The 21,775-nt window shown below is 47.8% G+C and overlaps 1 protein-coding gene across 2 annotated transcripts; it reads right to left on the reverse strand.

The window, feature by feature from the left end:
• Window positions 1-2,219: 2,219 nt before the first annotated feature.
• Window positions 2,220-7,762, reverse strand: LOC127207381 (histo-blood group ABO system transferase 2). 2 transcript variants are annotated; one of them, XM_051166777.1, is made up of 5 exons: window positions 6,792-6,833; window positions 5,708-5,713; window positions 5,373-5,408; window positions 4,768-4,902; window positions 2,220-2,907 (listed from the first exon to the last, which is right to left on the reverse strand). In XM_051166777.1, the coding sequence occupies exons 1-5, from the start codon at window positions 6,830-6,832 to the stop codon at window positions 2,220-2,222; spliced, it is 906 nt and encodes a 301-aa protein (XP_051022734.1). In that variant the 5' UTR covers window position 6,833. The 2 variants fall into 2 exon arrangements, with proteins under 2 accessions (XP_051022734.1, XP_051022733.1); XM_051166776.1 differs by lacking the exons at window positions 5,708-5,713; window positions 6,792-6,833 and adding an exon at window positions 7,710-7,762.
• Between the last annotated feature and the right edge of the window lie 14,013 nt (window positions 7,763-21,775).

Genomic DNA, 21,775 nt, shown 5'->3' on the forward strand with positions numbered 1-21,775 from the left:
TCCAGGGCTTGCCAGGCAGCACATAAATGGGGTGTCACTATTGGGGAGGTGTATGGAATATCGGACATTGGTAGTTTACCCATCTTTGACAGAGGAAAAAAACCTGGCCCATGATGATGATGTCGCAGCCCATGCTGCCGCTAATGGCCACATCTTGGTCCTCGGCCCTGAAGCAGCAGAGGTGTGTGGCAATGTCCACTGCCCATGTTACCACCAAGAGCCATGCAGACATCCCTGCTCTGGACTGCCTCCTGGGGCCATGTTGATGTATGAGGGCTGTTCAGAGTTCACGCTGCCCCTCAGTGGCTGCAGCACTAAGGAGAGCAACCCCACACCTCACCGGGGCAGCCCTCGTTGGGACACAGCTGCAGAGCTGTTGAGTGAAACATCCAGCTACAACCATGGCTCAGATCCAGGGTTTTGAGTTAGTCCATTCCAACATCTACTCCATGTCTGAACTGCTGGAGCGTGTAAAAGAGCTGGTCCTGCAGAACCAAAGCTTCAAGATCTCCATGACACAGGGCAACAACAGGATATCCAAGTGGAGCCCCAGCTTGGATCCAGTATTGCTAGATAGTGTACAAGAAGCAAGAGACCTTGAACCAGACCAGTGTGAGTAAAGAAGTGTGGACAAAAGCGTGTACTGTGCATCACACTGTGACACACTACCACTTCCACAATCAGACGTTTTTGGTTTTAGGAGGGTGTATTTATTTATTTATTTATTTATTTATTTATTTATTTATTTATTTATTTATTTATTTTTGTTCACTTTTGGGGAGAGGTTGCAAGGGTGGAGGACAGATATGGAGGGACAGGGAGATTAAGTAGGAGTGGGGTTCATGATATGAAGTTCACAAAGAATCAATTAAAAGTTTTTAAATATATATTCTGGCCAGGTGTGGTGACAGGCCATCCTGGTCTAGTAGCAAATTCCAGGCCAGTCAGAGATACATGGGAGCCTGTCACAGAAAAAAAAATAATAATAATAATAATAACACCATTCTTACAATGTAAGAAATGAAAAACCAACCAAGGACACAAAAACTATTTTGGAACTAAATCAATAGGGCTTTAAGAAAATTAAGGGGGCTGGAGAGATGCCTCAGAGGTTAAGAGCACTAGCTGCTCCTCCAAAGATCCTGAGTTCAATTTCCAGCAACTACATGGTGGCTCACAACCATCTATAGTGAGATCTGGTGCCCTCTTCTGGCCTGCAGGTGTGCATGCAGGCAGAGCACTGTATACCTAACAAATGTGTGTGTGTGAGAGAGAGAGAGAGAGAGAGAGAGAGAGAGGGAGGGAGGGAGGGAGGGAGGGAGGGAGGGAGGGAGGGAGGGAGGGAGGGAGGGAGGGAGGGAGGGAGGAAGGAAGGAAGGAAGAAAATTAAGAACATCAGAGCCAGGTGTAGTGGCATGCTTATCATCCCAGTACTCCAGAGTTATAGGCAGGAGGATCAGAAGTTCAAGGCCAGCCTTGGCCACCTAGTAAGGCTGAAACCAGCTGGAATACTATGGATGCTGCACCAATAAAAAAACATTACCTAACCTCACTGCCCAAAAAATGTAAACTTTTAGTCTGGGAATTGAGTCAGATCTCCAACGCTACAAAGGGGGAAAGAAGCAACAATCACCTATACTGGAAACTTTAAATGAAAACTAGACTATAAAAATAATGTAGTGGATCTAACACTCAGCACTTTCAGTCAGCATGTGTCTCTAAGATACAGTCCAGACAGGGAATGCACCTCAGTGACAGCATGCCCAGGAAGGGATAACTACCTGCTCCCAAATAAACCAAAAATGAGCAGAGGTGATGGGCACAGGGTGCTGACCTGACCCAATGGGCCAAACAGCAGCTAAGCACCTCTGTGCGCTGCAGAATGACTCTCAATGCCCTCCTGCCTGCTCCTAAGGGCACTGACCCTCTGCCAAACCTACCAGCAGAGGAAGGGACAAGCCTGAGTGAAGGTGCACAGGCCCTCAGGTAACTGCATGACAGAGTCTCTCCCATGCTCTGAAGTCTCTGTCTACCATATCACTGAATAGAAGTAGCTTAGGGACAGATGGTGGTTGACACTGCAGGGGCGCAAGTGTGTGGTAAGCCAAGCAGTTCTGGGCCTGCTGGACTCTGAGGTAGGGTAGACGGTGACATTTAGCAATGTCTCTCAAGTCCTTCCTGCTCCAACACAGCCTGGAGTTCCTCTGGGTATTCAGCTATCAGTTCCTGATTGCCTGATGGTTCTTAGGCACGGCCACCAATCTCAGCTTCCTCATGATGGATGGCCATCCCAACATCTGCTGGTCCCACATGTACTCTGGAGACAGCACCTTTGTAGGCTTATGGTAGAGCAGGTACTTGTTCAGATGGCTCTCATCGTGCCACACGGCCTCAATGCCGTTGGCCTGGTCCTCCACCATAGCCTCATGGCAGGCCTTGGTGAGATGGTACACCTCCACCACTGACCCCCCAAAGAAGGACCCCATATAATAGAAGTCACCCGCATCCCAAGGGATGTAGGCTTGTGATTTTGGCCGTCGCTCATAGGTAAAGGCCTTTCGGCTACTACCATAGAAGGCAGGATGCAGGGTGCCAAAGAGTGCTGAGAGAATCTCCACACCCACGTGGTCACGGAACTTCATGTCTACATCTGAGCACACCAGGTAGTCCACCTCATGAAGAAAGTGCCTCTCTGAGAAGTGACTGATCATCTCCATCCGGTGCATAGACACATCCTGCCAGCGGGTGTAGTTGCGCACAGGTAACACCACCAGCCTGCGTCCTGTCCCCAGGGGCATCTGTGGCACATCAGTTGGCCGGTCAGTGAAGACATAGTAGGTGACCTTGTGTCCCACCATGAAGTGCTGCTCTGCGGTCTCTAGAAACAGCTTCAGGAACACTACATACCTGTGAGGGGGGACAAAGGGCTATGGAGAGTGCAGAAGGGTGCAACATCAGCACCCTATCTTAGAATGAAAAGGTGACAGAGAACTAGATACTTTCAGCCAGTTAGCAGGGGTGACTCCAGACCTGGAGTTCCAGGCAGATCCCCTGCAGGCACCTCTTGTCTGGGCAGCTCCTCATCAAGCCACCTCTCCATGAGTCTGTCACCCTCCCTTCAGTAATGACAGCTCCATCCCAAAACATGCCACACCTCTCTCCCTTGCATTGGCCTGAGCAGACCCTGTACTCATAAGGCCCCACTTTATAAACCCTGGTGGAACTGGGTCAATCCTTAAGGGCCTAGTGCCCGTACCCATCCTTTGTGGCACTCTCTAGGGCTCTGTCTCAGGGGAACAAATGATCTCTATATCCTGGACCTTCCTCCTCAGAAGTTTGAAGGTACAAGTGGACAAGATATGCAGTAACTCACTTATGTCCCTAAGAGTCATCCCCCATGAACTCTAGAGCAAGACTCAGTCTTAAGGGAAATGGGGGGATTAGGGGAGACAGGCACCCTAAAAAAAAGCTTATAACCCAGGTTCTATGTCATCACCCAGCCCAAGAAGTTTTCACCTGCGTCAGATGGCTATTCCTCCCTTGATGATCCCCTGGTCCACATGTCCCCATAACCCAGCAAGTATGCCAAGGCCCCACTTCAATGTCATCAACAGGCAAGTGCTTGTTTTCCCTTGTGCAATGGTAACCACGGGTCTCTCAGCTAATTCCCTCAGAGGCCTTCTTCCCACAGACAGATCACCTCCCCACGCCTGGCAGGGCTCTTGCTCATGTACCCAGCAGCACCCAGACAACTAGTGTTTGAGTCTTGTTTCTGTGAAGTCCTTTGTTCCCAGGGGAATCGGGTATTCTCAAGGGGTCTAAGATCCTTCCAGCTGAACCCCAAATCTCTCTCAGGTCTGATTGGTACCAAGGCCTCAGAGCTGTCATTGGACCTCACCCAGCATTGCAGGGAAGCACAAAGCCCTTCTCATATGCAGGCAGCACAGATGGCTTCTCTCGTTGCCTCACAGCCTTTTACACTGTCACGCTGCCCTGTTCTGCTTCCCACAGGCTCCCACGGGACACGTTTCATTTCTGTGGCATGAGTCAGCCCGACGCAGCATCTTGGGCTTCCCAGGTCTACTATGCATGGCTCCCAGGGCTGAGGTTAAATGTTTCACCCAAGCCTTCCTGTCCACCTTGTCCTGTATCTGAGGACACCTCAGTGGCCACAGTGCTGCTGGCATCCTGTTCATTGCTTTCAGCCCTGGGGACAAGGATGCCAACCTCAAGTGTGTGCAGAGGGATGCCAATGGTACCTGCTGAGTGGGAGGAACAGGCTGCCTGGGGCTCTGGGAGGAGGCAGAGCTGGGTTCATTCACCTGTGAGGCTGCCACAGCTCAGGAAGGTGACAGACAAGCCCCATCCCCCACTGCATCCTGAATACAAGCATGAAGCTCAGTATGCCTACATGCCTGCACCTGAACCACCATGTGTGCATATGTGCATGTGTGTGCTCATGTTCATGTTTGCTTTCCTGTGTGCATGTGTGAAGGGCATGTGTGAAGGGCAGAAGTTGACTTTGGCTGTCTTCTGCCATTCATCTGTTTCGTTCTTCAGACACGGAAGCTCACTGTTCAGCTAGCCTGTCCTGCCAGCTGCCTGGATCCCCTTGTCTGTCCCCTCTACCCACAGTGCTGGGGTTACAGGCACATGCCACCATGCCCAGCATTTACATGGGTGTTAGGGATCAAAGTCAGGTCCTCATGCCCTGAAGCAAGTGCTTTACCCACTCACTGGGCGTCTCTCCAGCCCCCCTCTGCTTACTTTTTGATGGCAAACACGGTCAGTCCAATCGTGGTGTTCTGAAGCCTGAACTGCTCATTGAGAATGTCGATGTTGAAGGTCCCCTCCCAGATGATGGGAGCCAGCCAAGGAGTCAAGACAAGAACATCCTTCCTACTGCACGGGGAGAGAGCCAGGGGAGCACATGACCCAATGTGCCTGCAGAAGGCCTTCTCAGATCACCAGGGCCTGGTCCAATTAGAAGCAGCTTAGTGACTACTCTCACCCCCAGCCATAAAAAGCCATTGACTTTACTGCCACCACACCCACCACAGCTCTAAAAGGCCCTGATGACAGAGACTGGAAACAAGGAGCTGAGGCCCAAATTCAAAAGGAGATGGAGAAGATGCTCTGGGGCTCCAGACTGAATCAGACGACTCTAAGTTCTGAAAGCGTTGGCTGAGCGAGGTCAGTGAAAACTATGATCAGGTCTTTGGTTTTCTCTGAGTTTTGCTGTTTCCAGTGCTGACTCGGAGCCTGACTCAGGGCCTCAGGTGTGCTCTGAACTATTCTCCCAGCACAAGCAAATCACCCTTTAGTGCATTCAGGACCCATGCACTGCACATGCAGTGACTCAATCTACTCACCTGGGTGTTAGCACCTTTGGCTGGGGATAGGTCATCCTGAAAAAGGAAAACACCAGAACTCAGGTTGACAGGAAGGTCATTGGATGCATGTAACTGGCAGCCATGCACCAGGCAAACAGACCTGCACGATCAGTGTCAACCAAGCCACCCTATCTGTCCCTGATGCTGGGATCCAAGGATGAGCCAAAGCAGGAAGATCTGAGTCCTACTTGACATCAAGTAGGAAGAGGAAATCACAGCGCCCCTCCACACGCCTAAGGCAGGGACATCTAAGGACTACTCTCACTCAAAAGCCAGCTGATACTGGGCATGTCTGTGGATGGCAACCATCCCACCTGGGCCTGCAGCCTGCACTGGTCCTCTCCTGGCTGGTGGCACACAGAACCTTGGCTTTCTGTCTCCCTCAGAGACCAATCAGAACATCAGTGTAAAGTGCTTCCCACAAAATACACAGGGCAATGTGTGGCAATGGGCTGTCCCCAGAAATGATGTCAAGCCACCAGGGACAAGAGTCACTTCTGCTAATAAGCTGCATGCCTGTGATGGTGTGTGAACCAGAGAGCAGAGAGCAGGGCTGGAGTGATGCTCAGCAGTAAAAGCTCTTGAAACACAACTGGACTCAATTCCCAACATCCACAGAGAAATCCACAACAGTCTGTTCCGGGGGACTTGAGGCCCTTTTCAGGCCCACTTGGACAATGGCACAAATGTAGTACATGGACAAATAGGCTGGCTCAATACTCATACACATAAAAACTGAACTAAATATTATTTAAGGCAGAGAATGAGCCTAAAATAGCACAGGAAATTTCTGCACCAGAGCCAGGCCTGATCACACCTTACAGAGTGATTCTTGCTAATAGCCAAAAGAGAAAACCTACTGAACCCCACCCCAAACGAGGCACTACTCTAGGCTTGCCATGCTCAGAAGACCAACACTGCAGAGGCAAGGTGGGTGTCAGGACCTCCAGTAGGAGTCAGTGTTTAATGGGCACAGTTTACATCATGGACTATTCTAGAGATGGATAGTGGTGGTGGCTGCTCCACGGACTGACTGTGCTCACTGCACTGAACTCTTGCAGTGGTGAGTATGGTAAACATGTTTTCTGTGTGTTGCCATGGAAATGGTGCTGAACCCATGTCAACTCAGCTCTCTACCAGATGAGCCAGGATGGCTCTTTAAAAGCCACATGACATGCAGTTATTTAAAACGTGTAGAGCTATGTGCTCCACTTCAAGTACAGAAGGAGACTTCCCAGATATCCATGCTAGATACACACACACACACACACACACACACACACACACACACACACACACACCACGAAGAGAGAAAGAGAGAGAGAAAGAGAGAGAGAGAGAGAGAGAGAGAGAGAGAGAGAGAGAGAGAGAGAGAGAGAGAGATCCAGACCCCTTGACAGGGCTACAACTTCCTGGACATCCAGCTTTCTGATATCCATGCTGCAGAAAGAGAACACAGAAGACTGGTTTATACCAGGAGCGCTTAGGGTTCAGGCACACAGAGCCTGGTGCAATGGCAGAGCGGTGCCTAAGGGCACACTACCTCTGCTACAACTATAGAACAGCACCATACAGCACGGAAAGCCAAACACAGCCACACCATGAACAGAAAAGTCAAACAAACACTGCAGTCAAACACTGCCACACCAGGAACATAGAAGGCAAACACTGCAGTCAATGTTCACTGCCCCACACTCACCAGGCACTCCTGACTGGAGCCTGAACAGAAAAGGAGTTCCAGAACACAGAAGATTCTCAGCCCCCTCAAATCAAGAAATGGAGTCTCTTCCAGTCCTTAAAAAGATAAACTGAGGCAGCAGTCTTGCTGGATGACTTTAAACCCATGTTCTTGGTGCCTGAGATAACATGCCATAGATCACTGGTCTAGAATTTTCCCACAGGCTGCAAGGAAGCTGAGCCCACAAAGGGAGACCCCAGGAACAGGTCACCTCAGGCCAGTGCCACCTTCCACCACTATGTGAGAGACCTCACCTTGAGGGAGACCCACCCATCTCTGTATAGCCACCCCATGACTCTGGCAGTCATCAGAGGTGTAACTGCCTCCCAGCACAGTTGGGGAACACAGTGCTTTGCGTCAGAGGAATGTTGACTCAACAAGAAACTGGTAAGAACTAAGAGCAGGTGGAGGACCGTGTAATCTAGTGGGGAGCACAACACAGACAAAGATCAAGGCCAGAGCCCCGGGGACCAGCGGCATGCATGGCTTGTGTGGTAAGAGAGGGATAGGCTGCTGCAAGGGGCCAACATCCCACACACTCATGACACTCACACACACACACTTCAACCCCCACTCACCTAGTCACAGCTCCTGTGTCTCCCAGTTCCTGACTTCTGTGCCTCAGGAACCCATAGCTGTGGGAAGGACAGACATGGGGCACCTATTCAGGACACAAACCTGAAACCACATGTCTGTCCCTCCCTCCAAATGAACTACTGTACCCAGGACAGTGAGCACACATGTTCCCAGTGGAGATGTGGGGCCAGGTGACAGGTCTTAGCATGCTCACCCTACTGGAAAAAGAGGTGTTAAGAAGGGCCCTGGGAACCAGGCCTCTATCTGGACCCCTGTAGCAGTTGCAGACAGCCCCTACAAAGGGCCAGGCACCCACAGCCAAGGCCACATCATGGAGTACTTCCTGGCTGTGTCTACACAAGCCCCAGTAGACAAGGCAGTGTCTTTGCCCTATGAGGGTTCACAGCCATCTGCATAGAGTGAGGACCTAAGTCCAGGCCCTAGGTCTGCCTTCCTCTCCTTCTTGGGGCCCACCCTTACAGCTGGAGAGAAACGGATGGGCATCCATCCCCAGGTCCCATTTGTGGAATCAGAGGCTTCATTCACTATGTGGACAAGGAAAAGCTGGCCATGTCACTGTGGGGGCAGAGCCTGGAGCATCTCCATCACTGCTGTGGTAGTAGGGATGTGCACAGCTCAGGGTCCCCATCAGGGTCTCAGCTGTTGCTCACCAGCTCGACTCTTACCTAAAGAAGACTAGGCCAAGCACTATGAGGGGAAGGAGTCCAAAGTGCCGTGAGTAGCATTTGGGTCTTCCTGAAAAACAGCAGCACAGGATGTAGTTACTCACCCTTCCCAGGCCTGAATCCCCTCCTGCCTCTCCTGAGACTCAGAGGTCACCCTGTGCCCGGCAGCCACAGCCCTATCTCAGGCAGCCCCAATCCTGGCTGGAGCTCCAGCTTAGCTGAGCACTCAGAGGGGAGAGCAGGTTGTTTCCTTTCCGCTCATGACTGCAGCTGCTCCCCTGGGCCCTCGGAGTCCCCTTGGGTCCCCATGTTCTTATGCCACTGAGCATCCCTCCCATAGTAAACTGAAATAAACCAAAATGAGTTCCTTGGCGTCGCTGCTGGCTCCATCACAGAGGCCAGGACCAGCTCCCGCAGCCACTGTTGCATCATCCACAGGGGCAGCAGCTGGTCTTTTCTAGTGAATTCTCATGCTGAGGTTGAAAGCCAGGGCTGATGTGTACTAGGTAAGTGTTCCACCACTAAGCTATGCCCCTAATACCTCAACTGACTTTTATGTCTCTAGAAGTTATGTATTCTCATAATCGAGTCCATATAATCCTAAAAGACATTTATTTGAATAGACTCATATGTAGTCTCTGGAGAAAGGGCTCAGTGGGTGAAGATTTTACCACTGGCACCGAAGCATGAAGACCTCAGTTCATATTCCCAGAGCCTATATGGAGCCAGGCATCTGTATCCTAGCACGCCTGTGATGAGATGAGATGGAGGGGGGTGGGGGGAAGATGGGAAGACCGTGTTAGTGCAGAGGGCAGCTAGCCTGGCATACACAGTAAAGAAGAATGAGAGACCTGTCTCAAACAAGGTGAAAAGTAAGCACTGATAGCAATGGCTGTTCTCGGACCCTCCCATGCTCACCCACACTCACATGATATAGTTTTTAAGGCTTATATCTAAAAAGGTTGGCCTCTCCTGTTTCAGGCAGTTATTTTCCCTTTTCAACTACCTGGTACAGCACTTTGTCTTTTACATTGTACTTATTTAGTTAGTTGTATGTGTGCCCATCTGCGCACAGCACAGAGCCCAAGTGGAGGTCACAGGGCAACTTGCAGGGGTCAGCGCTCTCCCTTATGATGTGGGTTCTAGGGATTAAAACCAGGTCATCAAGTTTGTCAGCAAGGACCTTTACCCTCTGAGCCATCTCAATTGTCACTGCTTATGTTTTCTCTCCCTATCTCCAAATCCTCCCACAATGGCACAACTAATTCAAAAGCTTCCAGAAAGACAATGAGAAGGTGACATTTGAACTTTATTTTTTCTCATTATGTTCCTGTCCCTCTTTTTTCATTACTAGTTTAGCTATAGGGAAATCTAACTGGAAGTAACATTTGCCCAATTTTGAAATAGTTGCTCCTTTTTTCATTTTCAGGCTGAAAAGATGGCTCAACAGTTAAGAGCACTGACAGCTCTTCCGAAGAACCAAAATCCAACATTCACTTGTCAGCTCACAGCTGTCACCAGTCCCAGGGAATCCAGTGCCCTCTTCTGGTTTCCATGGGCACTGGCCATACATGGTCCACAGATCTGCATGCAGACAAGACACTCATACACAAAATATAAAAATAAAAGTTGAAAAACAAATCTTTTTTTCCCTTGGTCTTTTGAGACAGCATTTCTCTGTGTAGCTCCTGAACTTGCTCTGTAGACCAGGTTGTCCTGGAACTCAGAGATCTACCTGCCTCTGCCTTCCCAGTGCTGGGATTAAAGACGTACACCACCACCACTCACCTTTAAAAAAAAAAAAAAAAAAAAACTTCTTTTGGTGTATAATTTATATGTAATAAAATGTATACATTTTAGATATAGTTTGGTAAAGTTTGAATAAGGAGCAGCCCCCCCACCCCCTGCTTTCTATGCTCCATCCTCATCTACAAAGGAGGCACAAAACACATGTGCCCTTTGTCTGGCTGCCGACATAACATGATGCTGTTGAGACTCACTACAGGGTATTGTGTGAATTCTTGGAGAATCACTACAGTTTTCTGGCTTCCAGCCTAAGTGGGAAAACATCTGATGCCCTCCTCTGGGCTCTGTACTGGCACTCATAGGCACACACACACCTTTTTTTTTTTTTTTTTTAAATCCCTCTGACTCAGAATCCCAGCATGGACGGCGCAGGGCTCCTGACGTCCCGCCCCTGTCTAAGGAGCCATTGGTACCTCACAGCATCCACTTTCTTCAGGAACACAATGCTTGGGAAGCTACGCAGCTCTAGTAGATGGCCGTACACCCAAGCACACGCAGACAGCATTCAGTCAACTAAATGGGTTTTAAAAGAGACTCATTTGTGGGGAAAGTGGCTGAGGGGGTTGGCGGGTGGGGTGGAGCTGGTGGGATATGGGGTACATTTGATCCAAACACATGTATGTATTATGAAATTCTCAAGCAACAAAAAGTAGCTCTAGAACAGGAAAGATTATTTTCTCTAAGCAATCAATCAAGCTGACGAGATGGCTCAGCGGTTCAGAGAGCACATTGCTGTCCTTCCTCTGAGTGCCACCAGGTCTCCCCCTCCAGGGGACATGGTCAAATGTGAGGCACCAGAGTACGTGAGAAAGTCGTATCACATTCTCCACTCAACTGTGGAGAATATTCTGACCATTGGCTAGATCTGGGTAGGGGTTTAAAGTTTACCTCCTGTATTGTCCTTGGCTGGTGCCTTAGTTTGAGCGGGACCCCTGGGCAGCAAGTAGCCAAGAAGAGACTTGATACCCTATGAGAATATACAGGGGGAGGTAATCCCCCTCAGGAACAGTCATAGGGGAAGGGAATAATGGGAAAATGGGGGTGGGGGGGAGGAATGGGAGGATACAAGGGATGGGATAAACATTGAGATGTAACAAGAATAAATTAATAAAAAAAAAACAAAACAAAAAAAAACAAAAACAAAAAAAAAACAGAGAGCACATTGCACTAGCAAAGGGCCCAAGCTCAGTTCACAATGCCCACAGTAGGTGGCTCACAAACTCCTGAAAACCTAGCTCTAAGAAGGGCCCGATGACATCTCTGGCCTCTGCAGGTGCCTGTACACATCCCCACACACAGACGCACACACTCTCACATAATTTTTGAAATTGTAATTAAATCCTTAAAAAAAAAAACACTTAACTACATATGTGTGGGTCCACTTCTGGACTCAGCATCCAGTCTATGACCTGTGGGCCTACCCTAATGCTACCCTGCACTAACAACTCGGAATGTGTAATACGCCTTGGGAGGGCAATTTCCCAGCTGTGGTTTGTTTGTTTTCTTTTTGTTTTGCTTTGTTCAAAGTGGTTCTGGCTTATTCTGGCGCCTTTGAATTCCATAGAAATTTTAGAATTAGTTTGTTGATTTCTATAAAAATTCTTCTGGAGTTGTCGTTACGCATACTACAGCCACCAGCCCAGGCAGAGGCCATCTTAGCAACATCAGGTCTCCTCATCCACCAGCCCAGGCAGAGGCCATCTTAGCAACATCAGGTCTCCTCATCCACCAGCCCAGGCAGAGGCCATCTTAGCAACATCAGGTCTCCTCATCCACCAGCCCAGGCAGAGGCCATCTTAGCAACATCAGGTCTCCTCATCCACCAGCCCAGGCAGAGGCCATCTTAGCAACATCAGGTCTCCTCATCCACCAGCCCAGGCAGAGGCCATCTTAGCAACATCAGGTCTCCTCATCCACCAGCCCAGGCAGAGGCCATCTTAGCAACATCAGGTCTCCTCATCTGTGCACATGTATCCATGTTCTTCTTTCTATAAGTAATATTGAACTGAATAAAGCTTTGGTGCTAATGTGACAAATTTGTCCCTAGTGCTCTTAACCTCTCAGCCATCTCTCAGGCTGGAGAGATGGTTCAGCCATTAAAGGCTAGGCTCACAATGAAAAATATGGAAGTGGTACCTTTTATTTTTATGTTTAATGCATTCATAAAAGTACTGTAGTAATAAAACTAGTTTAGGTGTTGACTTTGGTTCCTGAAACCTTGTTCAGCTGACTTAGTTGCAGAGCCTATAACACGTAAAGGAATGAGACGTAAAAATAGAAGTATAAAGGATCAGGGGAAACTGAGGCCCCAGCACAGAGGGAACGCCTGAAGAGAAGAAACGAAAAAAAAAAAAAAAAAAAAACAAGCAAAAGTGTGTGTACAGTTTAATTTAAGACTCCGGAAAAGAAAAAAAAAAAAAAAAAGATTCCGAGGGGTATTTTTCTTAATTCGTCATAGTGAATTTAAAAGAAATAGATTTGAAAACCAGTAACAACACACTATAACGTGTATAAGTGAACATTCGTGACACTAAAACATTTGTGGCGAAATTAAGAAAGACAGAGGAAACAAACGCAGATAAGAGAGATGGCTGAGAGTAGCTACAGCCAAGTTACTGGCCTGAGGACAGCAACTCAGGATCAGAAAAACAAAACAAAAGTCTCCAGTGAACAGCTAAGCTCCCTTCTGATATCACTACAAACAAAAAAGAGAGAAAATTATATGCAAAGTGAGGGGAACAGACAATAAAGAGCAGAACTCAACAAACCAGAGACAAAGACAAAATCAAAAACACTAGAGCTTCTGACCATTGGCTAGATCTGGGAAAGGGTTTAAAGTTTACCTCCTGTATTGTCCTTGGCTGGTGCCTTAGTTTGAACGGGACCCCTGGGCCCAAATCTGCCTATCATATTGTTCTACTTGTAGATTTCTAGGACCCTCTGGATCCTTTTATTTTGCTATTCTCCCATGCGTCTCTCATTTAGAGTCCCAATAGGATGCCCTCCCCTCTGTCCCAGTTTCCTGGTAAGTGAAGACTTTCGTGGGACATGCCCCTTGGGCTAGTATGCAGATATAAGTGAGTATATACCATTTGATTCTTTCTGCTTCTGGGTTAACTCACTCATTATGATCATTTCTAGCTCAATCCATTTATCCACAAATTTCAGGAATTCCTTGTTTTTAGTAGCTGAGTAGTATTCCATAGTGTATATGTACCACAGTTTCTTTATCCACTCTTCTATTGAGGGACACTTAGGCTGTTTCCATGTTCTGGCTATTATGAATAAGGCTGCTATGACCATGGTTGAGCAAATTTTCTGAGTGGAGAGTGTGATATGACTTTCTCACGTACTCTGGTGCCTCACATTTGACCATGTCCCCTGGAGGGGGAGACCTGGTGGCACTCAGAGGAAGGACAGCAGGTAGCCAAGAAGAGACTTGATACCCTATGAGAATATACAGGGGGAGGTAATCCCCCTCAGGAACAGTCATAGGGGAGGGGAATAATGGGAAAATGGGCGGGGGGGAGGAATGGGAGGATACAAGGGATGGGATAAACATTGAGATGTAACAAGAATAAATTAATTTTTAAAAATTAAAAAAAAAAAAACACTAGAGCTTAAATCTTTGAAAACATTTAACAAAAATCGGGAAAACACTGGCTGATAAGATGCTGAGAAACAAACCAGGTGGTGGTGGCTCACACCTTAAAAAAAAAAAAAAAAAGATTGTTTTTCATTTATTTATTTGTTTGTTTATTTAATCATTTTCAGCCTGATCCCAGCTCCCCTCTCCTCTCCTCCCAGTCCTGCCCTCACACCCCCTCCCCCAATCTCCCCTTCTCCTCCTTATAGAAGGGGATGCCCCCAAAGGGTATCAAAGCACTCTGCCACTTCAAATAGCAGCAGGACTAAAAGAACTCTCTCCCACTGAGGACAGCAACTCAGGATCAGAAAAACAAAACAAAAGTCTCCAGTGAACAGCTAAGCTCTTGTCACTGAGTCCTGACAAGGCAGCTCAGCTAGGAGAAAAGGATCCAAAGAAAGACAACAGAGTCAGAGACAGATAAGAGAAATCTCCTACTGTTAGGGACCCCCAAGTGTTACCCGAGATGCACATCTGCTACATAAGTGTAGGTGGTCTAGGTCCAGCCCATGCATGCTCATTGGTTGGTGGTTTGATCTCTGTGAGCCTCCATGGGCCCAGGTTAGTTGACTCTGTAGGTCTTCTTATGGTGTCCTTGCCCGCTCAGGCTCCCTCTACCCTTCCTTCCTAACTCCCCGAGCTCAGCCTACTGTTTGGCTGTAAGTCTCTGCATGTTTCCATCAGCTGCTCTCTCAGAAGACAGCTAGTTATGCTAGGCTCCTGTCTGCAATCATAGTAAAGTTTCATTAATAGTGACAGGGGTTGGCTCTCTCCCACAGGGTTGGTCTCAAATGGAGCCAGTCACTGGTTTGCCATTCCTTCAGTTTCCGGAACTCTAAAGGCTGAGAAACACTTAAGGAAATGTTCAACTTCCTTAGTCATCAGGGAAATGCAAAGCAAAACGACTCTGAGATTCATCTTATGCCTATCAGATTGGCTAAGATCAAAATCTCAAGTGACAGCACATGCTGGCTAGGATGTGAAGAAAGGGGAACACTCCTCCGTTGTTGGTGGGAGTGCAAACCTGTACAGCCACTGTGGAAATCAATCTAGCGCTTTCTCAGAAAACTGGGAATAGCTCTACCTCAAAACCCAGCTATTCCACTCCTGGGCATATACCCAAAAAGATGCTCCACCATACCACAAGGACATTTGCTCAACTATGTTCACAGAAGGTTTATTCATAATAGCCAGAATCTGGAAACAACCTAGATGTCCATAAACTGAAGAATGGATAAAGAAAATATGATACTTTTACACTATGGACTATTACTCAGCTATTAAAAACAAAGAAATCATGTAATCTAGAGGCAAATGGATAGAACTAGAAAAGACCATCCTGAATGAGGTAACATAGACCCAGAAAGACATGAACATTAGCCATAAAGTGCAGGATACCATAATACAACCCACAGGCCCAAAGCCAAGGGAGGATGCTTGAACCTCACTCAGAAGAGGAATAGAATAGACATCTGAGGTGGAGGGAGGGAGGGATCTGGGTGACAGACCGGGTGGGAGGGGTAACAGTGGTGAGGATCAAGTATGGGGAGAGCAGGTAGGGGTGAGGGAGGACCAGAAGAAAGAATGGAAATTGCTGGGGGGCATCTCTGGGATAGGGGAAGCTCTTGGGAGTCTGTGGGGGTGACCCTAGCTGAGACTACTAGCGGTGGAGGTTAAGGAGCCGGAAGTTGCCACCTCTTGTAGCCAGTGGAGGGAGGGGAGCACCAACCCGTCCATAAAACCTTCCACTCAAAATCTGCCCTCCCTCCAAGGAGTGTAGGGATTCAGATCAATTGAGCAGAGGTGGCTCACATCTTTAATGCCAGCACTCGGAAGGCAGAGGCAGGTGGGTTCAAGGCCAGCCTGGTCTACAAAGTGAATTCCAAGAGAGCCAGGGTCACAGGGAGAAACGCTGTCTCCAAAAACAGAAACAGACAGAAAAGATGCTGAGAAACAAGTGATTAAAATGAAAATGAAAGAACAGCATTGATGGCAGTAAAATGCTCAATCGCAAGTCTGAATCTTTGAGATACCGCCTGAAGCCGCGATGCCCAGATGTGGCCCCAGATGCATATGCAGAAAGGGGGAGATAACTGCAACCAATAAGCACTCGGAATGTCTAGCCTCAGGGACAAGACACGCTGAGGGAGGGCAGGAACTAGTTCTCAGTAATATATTGGCTTTCATACACACCTCATGTACATTAACAATATATGAAGAGCTGGGCGTGTGTGTGTGTGTGTGTGTGTGTGTGTGTGTGTGTGTGTGTGTGTGTGTGTGTGTCACAGACCTTTAATTCCAGAGCTTCAGAGGCAGAAGCCTGAAAAATCTTTATGAGTTCAAGGTCAGCCAAGAACTTAAGTTTTAGGACTGGCAGAAATACAAGGTCTTGTCTCAAAGAAGAAAAAAATTATACAGAGAGAGAGAGAGAGAGAGAGAGAGAGAGATGACACAGAGAGAGAGAGATGAGAGAGAGAGAGAGAGAGAGAGAGAGAGAGAGAGAGAGAGAGAGAGAGAGAGAGAATCCTCAAAACTGAAGAAATACAAAAAGGGGTACCTTAACTTCTTTAAAAGGAAAAAAAAAAAAAAAACCAAGGCATTTTACCAAAGAAACATAAACTGCTCAGCAGTGCTTACTATTAGGGAAGCACAAATCAAAACCACTGTAACAGCCAGGTGTGGGTCCCTGTGAACTGCAGACTAGCCAGGGTCATGCTGCTGCGTTGCTCTGTTTAAGTGTCACCAAGTGTCAGTCACTACTTCTACACGGAATGAAGGGTTGTTAAGTGTGTTCAGCCAGGCTCTGGCTTTTTATTCCTAGAATAAAAAGGACAGTCTAAACTGTCCTATAGAAACTGAACTGTGGCGGTTTGAATAAGAATGTCCCTCAAGAGCTCATATATTTGAATGCTTAGTCACCAGGGAGGGGCACTGCGTGAGAAGGATTAGGAGGTGTGGGCTTCCTGGAGGGAGTGTATTACTGGGGATGGGCTTTAAGGTTTCCCATGCCACGCCCCGTCTCTGTCTCTGTCTCCTGCCTGGGGATGAGGATGTAGCTCTCAGCTACTGCTCCAATGTCACGTATGCCACCACGATGATCCCGGACTATACGGCTCTGAACCGGTAAACAACCCTCAATAAATGCTTTCTTTTATTGGAGTTACTGTGCTCGTGGTGATTCTTCGCAGCACAGAGGTCGTGACTAAACTGCCTAAATTCCCTAAGGTGACACCAGGGAACGGGGCGTCGCTGTGACAAGACTGACCACACTGCTTGTTGGTGGAGTTCGAACTCGGTGACTCTGGACTGGAAAAACGGTTGAACTCTTTAAGGCGGGTTTAATGTGTAACCTAGTAGGAGCATGGAAGTGCCACGAGTGACATTAAATTTAGGAGGGCCCAGCTCAAGGTTCCAAGGGGGAGAATATTAGTGGCGTAAGGACCACTCTTGTGGTACTTTGGCAAAGAATGTGGCTGCTTTCTCTCCCTGTCCAAAATATATACCTGAGCCTAAATTGAAACGTTTTGGTGTAGAAGCGGAGATTTCCACACAGCCTTGTATCAACTGTGTGCTATGATTATTAGTAATCACTTATGCTGATCTATAAAGGAAAGGTGCAAGCTGGACAAAGAGAAATGTAATGGAGCTAAGTCCGGTGCTCAAGGAGATAGAAAGTTTCACCAAAAAAAAAAAAAAAAAAAAAAAAAAAGACTGCCTCACCTCGGGCAGGAGCGGGACCTCACCCCATCTACAGGAACCCCTGTGTTCCTCTCCCTTCCTCTTTGCCCACTCCGGGTGTAGCTCCCATTTCCCTGCAGATACCAGAAGCTTCTCCAGGAGGCTACCAGTGCCCCGGCCTGGGTGGAAGTAGAAAAGGGAGGGGAGTGTGGAGGGGATCAGAAATGCCTGAGGCCTCCTACAAGTGACCGCGGACCGTGCTACCTAAAGCTGCCTGGGTGGGGTCACTCACCCAACCTCAGCTCTGCCATCGCTCGGCCGCACACGCTCGAGCTCACGTTGCACTCCTTCGCCGCAGCATCCGACATCAACGCCTCAAGGATGCTGGCAGGGAAGGGTGCATCCGGGAACACAGACGCTCCGATGCCAGAGCCTCCGGGGGCCTACCGTTCCGCAGTTGGAACCCAAGGTCCGGGTGGTGCCGAGAAGCCCCGCCCCTTCCCGGCCATTGGAGTCCAGACCATTATCCAGGGGAACACACTCAGCCTAGGGACATACACATCCGTGTTCCCTGCTTTGGTCCCACCCCGGAGCGTCCTAGCAGTTCCTGTGTAGAGAGACCTTCTGCTCCCTGAAAGGTTGTTAGCACTAGCAACTGGTTACACCTGAAACTCCAATTGTGAGGACTCAGGCGCACCCCTCCCGGCCCATAGTCCTAGCCCACGCCCTAGGCTTTGTCCTACAGCTGGTGGAGCCTCAGGGCCCATAAGGGACATCGAGGAGGAGAGAGTGCTCAGGACCACCGTGCCAGCAGGAGCCTTGTTCTGGATGATGTGTCCAGGCCTGTAAGAGACCGCTTCACACTTCTGCTTCTTGGCGGTGTTCTCCTGATCCATTTTTATCAGAGAACACAGGAACACCCAAAGATGACTGGATGGAGTTTGTGCCCTATTAATATCATTTGTTTGTTTGTGTGGGTTGGGTTTTGTTTGTTTGTTTGTTTTTGTTTTTTCGAGACAAGGTTTCCTCTGTGTAGAGGCTGTCCTGGACTCACTTTGTAAACCAGGCTGGCCTCGATCTCATAGTGATCCATCTGCCTCTGCTTCCCTTCCCGAGTGCTGGGATTAAAGGCGTGCGCTACCACAACCCAGCTTATTAATATGTTAATTCATATTTCTTACTTCCCTATCATCTCATCTCTGTCGGCTTTCATCTTCCTGCCCCTGTTGGGCACGGGACCCAGGGCCTCAGCCTTGCATTACATAGGAGTACACTGTGCCCAAGATCTGGAGCCTTAGGGCCGTAGTATGTCTCATCATCGACCTATTTCACTCCTCTTCAGGTTTCCACTACCTAGCTGAGAACTAGCTAGCATGCTCTCCAGGGAACTGGAAACCATCCAAGCAAATTGCTCCCTCCTCCCAGCCCTTGGCCCATTAGGGAGAGAGAAATCACAGTTTATTTACAGGAAGACTCAAAGCTGTGAAGATGCCTGCCTGTCCCAGCCTACAATATAGAATCAATAGAGTACCATCAACATCCTAAGCAAGTTATTTTGTGAGTATTGAAAGGTGGATTGAGAGCTGAGAATTTGTCTCAGTTGGTAGAGTGGCTTTCCTGGCATGCATGCACAAAAGGCTGGAGTTGGGTTCCAACGGTTTGCACTTGGGGGCAGGAGAATCAAGATTTCAAGGTCATTCTTGCCTACATAGTGAGTCCAACAGCAGCCTAAGAGATTTTGTCTCAAGGAAAGACTGAGTTTAGAATTTATGTGTGGAAGCGAAAGCCCCCAGGACAGCCAACACAGAGACGAGCGATAAAGCCTGACCACTCACACCACCTGAGGCTACATGGTATTTTAGAGGAACCAAATGGAGAGCCCGGAAACACACCCAGAGTTATCAGTCCACTGATTAACAAAGGAGCCAGGCCAGTACCGTGGAGAAATGACAGTGCTGGATCCGTTGAACACCCACCTGCAAAGCAGGCAAGCAAGACACTGCCCAGCTACACAAATGTGAATTGAGTGCAGCTCACAGACTTAAGTGCAAATCAGTTCCTAGGGGATCCGGAAGGAGGAATGGAGACCGTGAGAGTTTGGGTGGATGCCCTTGTGGATACAACACCAAAAGCAGATTCGTGAAAGAAGTGACTAAAAGCTACCTTTCCTTAAAAGTATATTTTTTCTGCTCTAACAAAGAAGCAAAGAAAAGACAAGCCATGAACTGATTGCAGGAGACATTATCTGATGAAAGAGTATCACAGTACATAAAAAAAAAAAAAAAAAAAAATTCATGCAATCCAACCAAATAAGATGGGCCAACCATGCTGTGATGGTTAAAGTTACCTATCAACTTGGGAAGATGGAGAATCAGCTAAGGAGGAGCATTTACTGTGTGGGCAAAAGCATCCTGTGGCTCAGTGGGGGGCCGGGGGAGGTTCAAGGAAGAGCTTGCTGTGTGCTAGCCTCCCTCAGCTTCTTCCTGGTAAGTGTGCCTCTCTCAGAGCTACCACTGCCACCATCACTGCCTGTGGTCAACAACCTCATCCCAGAAACAAACACATTTCACTGGCTGCACTGTGAGCATGGCAAAAAAAAAAAAAAAAACTTCTTGAAACCTACTCAGACCTTCCTCAAAATATTGCTGGGCCTTTCAGAATCTTCTGCTGACTTTCTTGGTTGCCTTAAAAAAGCAGTAAAAATGTAGGTAGTTACTCAGTCAAAAAAACAAAAGTTTTGTCCCTTATGGGCAAGCACTGAGACCAGCCAGGCCAGTTTGCTTTAGATGTGGGAAGCCGGGACACCTGCAGACTAACAGTCATTTTGATATTCCAGAGTCTGCACTTGTTGGCTAATTACTGGAGAACAAGTTTGATAAAGATTGATAACTCCTTTCCTCTAAGCCTGTGGCACCAGAACTGCAGATAACTGCAGTTATCGACAACTCAGGAGGCATACCCACTGGGCAATGGAATGTTTGACCTGTCCCAGCAGCAACCTCAGGGAGTGCAGAGCCAGACCTGCCAGGATGTGGTCCTTACAATTGCAGTGGGCATACAAACAGCACCTATTCCCTGCCACAGTGGGATTAGTTTGGAAGGAAGGTAGTCTCATTGTAATTTATGAAGATTATACTGGCAAAATTAAGGTGTTAATGTCTTCCAGAGGAGTTTGTGTAGTGACAAGAAACACTCTATTCCTCAATTGCCTTTACAACCTTATGTTGCCATGAACCAACAACCTTTAGAACGATGATTCTAGGGGATTGGAAGTACAGGAAAGTGTCACATCATATGGTCACAGTTCATTATCTGGGAATAACCCTCTTTTTCACTCTTTACATATGTGATGAAACCGTTTCTGGTCTTATCAATCCTGGTTGATTGTTTTTACAATCCTGATTGTTTTTACCCTTCAGCTACAAACATGGCCTATTCCCCACAGTCCTCCACATTGATTGTTCTTGGACCCCAAACGGAGATGCTAAACTAGAGAGGTCAGAAAGGACATAGAGAATCTATACAGCTGTTTATGGAAGACATTCCTGTGAAAATAAGGGGATGAGATTTGCTGTCTCACGTAGGCATTACTATCTTTTCTAACAGAATTAAGGTTCCTAAGCCCCTAAAATTGTGGGAAATGAAGACGGTTTAGTGTCACCCCTTGAAATTCTGGTTTAAAACATTTAATTTGGTTTAGAATTCTGAAATATGTAGAAACAGTCACTGGTAATACACCAACCTAGATGTGTGCTTTTCCTACCGTAGGGTTGACTCATTCCCCAGTCTGGCTTTATCAGTGGTGAACAAAAGAAGGAAATAAAGCCGGGCATGGTGGTGCACACCTTTAATCCCAGCACTTGGGAGGCAGAGGCAGGTGATCGCTGTGAGTTCAAGGCCAGCCTGGTCTACAAAGTGAGTTCAGGTCAGCCAAGGCTACACAGAGAGACCCTGTCTTGAAAAACCAAAAAAAAAAAAAAAAAAAAAAAAGACGGAAATGGAGCATCTTAAGGTATTGCTATAGCAACAGATGAATGAGGGCCTGGAGAACCCTCTGACAGTGCTTGGAATCCTCCTATCCTCACCATGCCATCAAGAGCAGAAAAATGACAGCTCCTACAATATCTGCATGCAGCCCATGGGCCTGTGCAACCAGTTTTTTGTTCACCCATGGAGACCCCTCCAGATTATCCTCTTCTGAAAGATTTAAAAGACTGCTTTTTAAAAATATCCCTTTAGCCTACACGGATAA

Source organism: Acomys russatus, chromosome 24, assembly GCF_903995435.1.
Source record: "Acomys russatus chromosome 24, mAcoRus1.1, whole genome shotgun sequence".
Taxonomy (NCBI): Eukaryota; Metazoa; Chordata; class Mammalia; order Rodentia; family Muridae; genus Acomys; species Acomys russatus.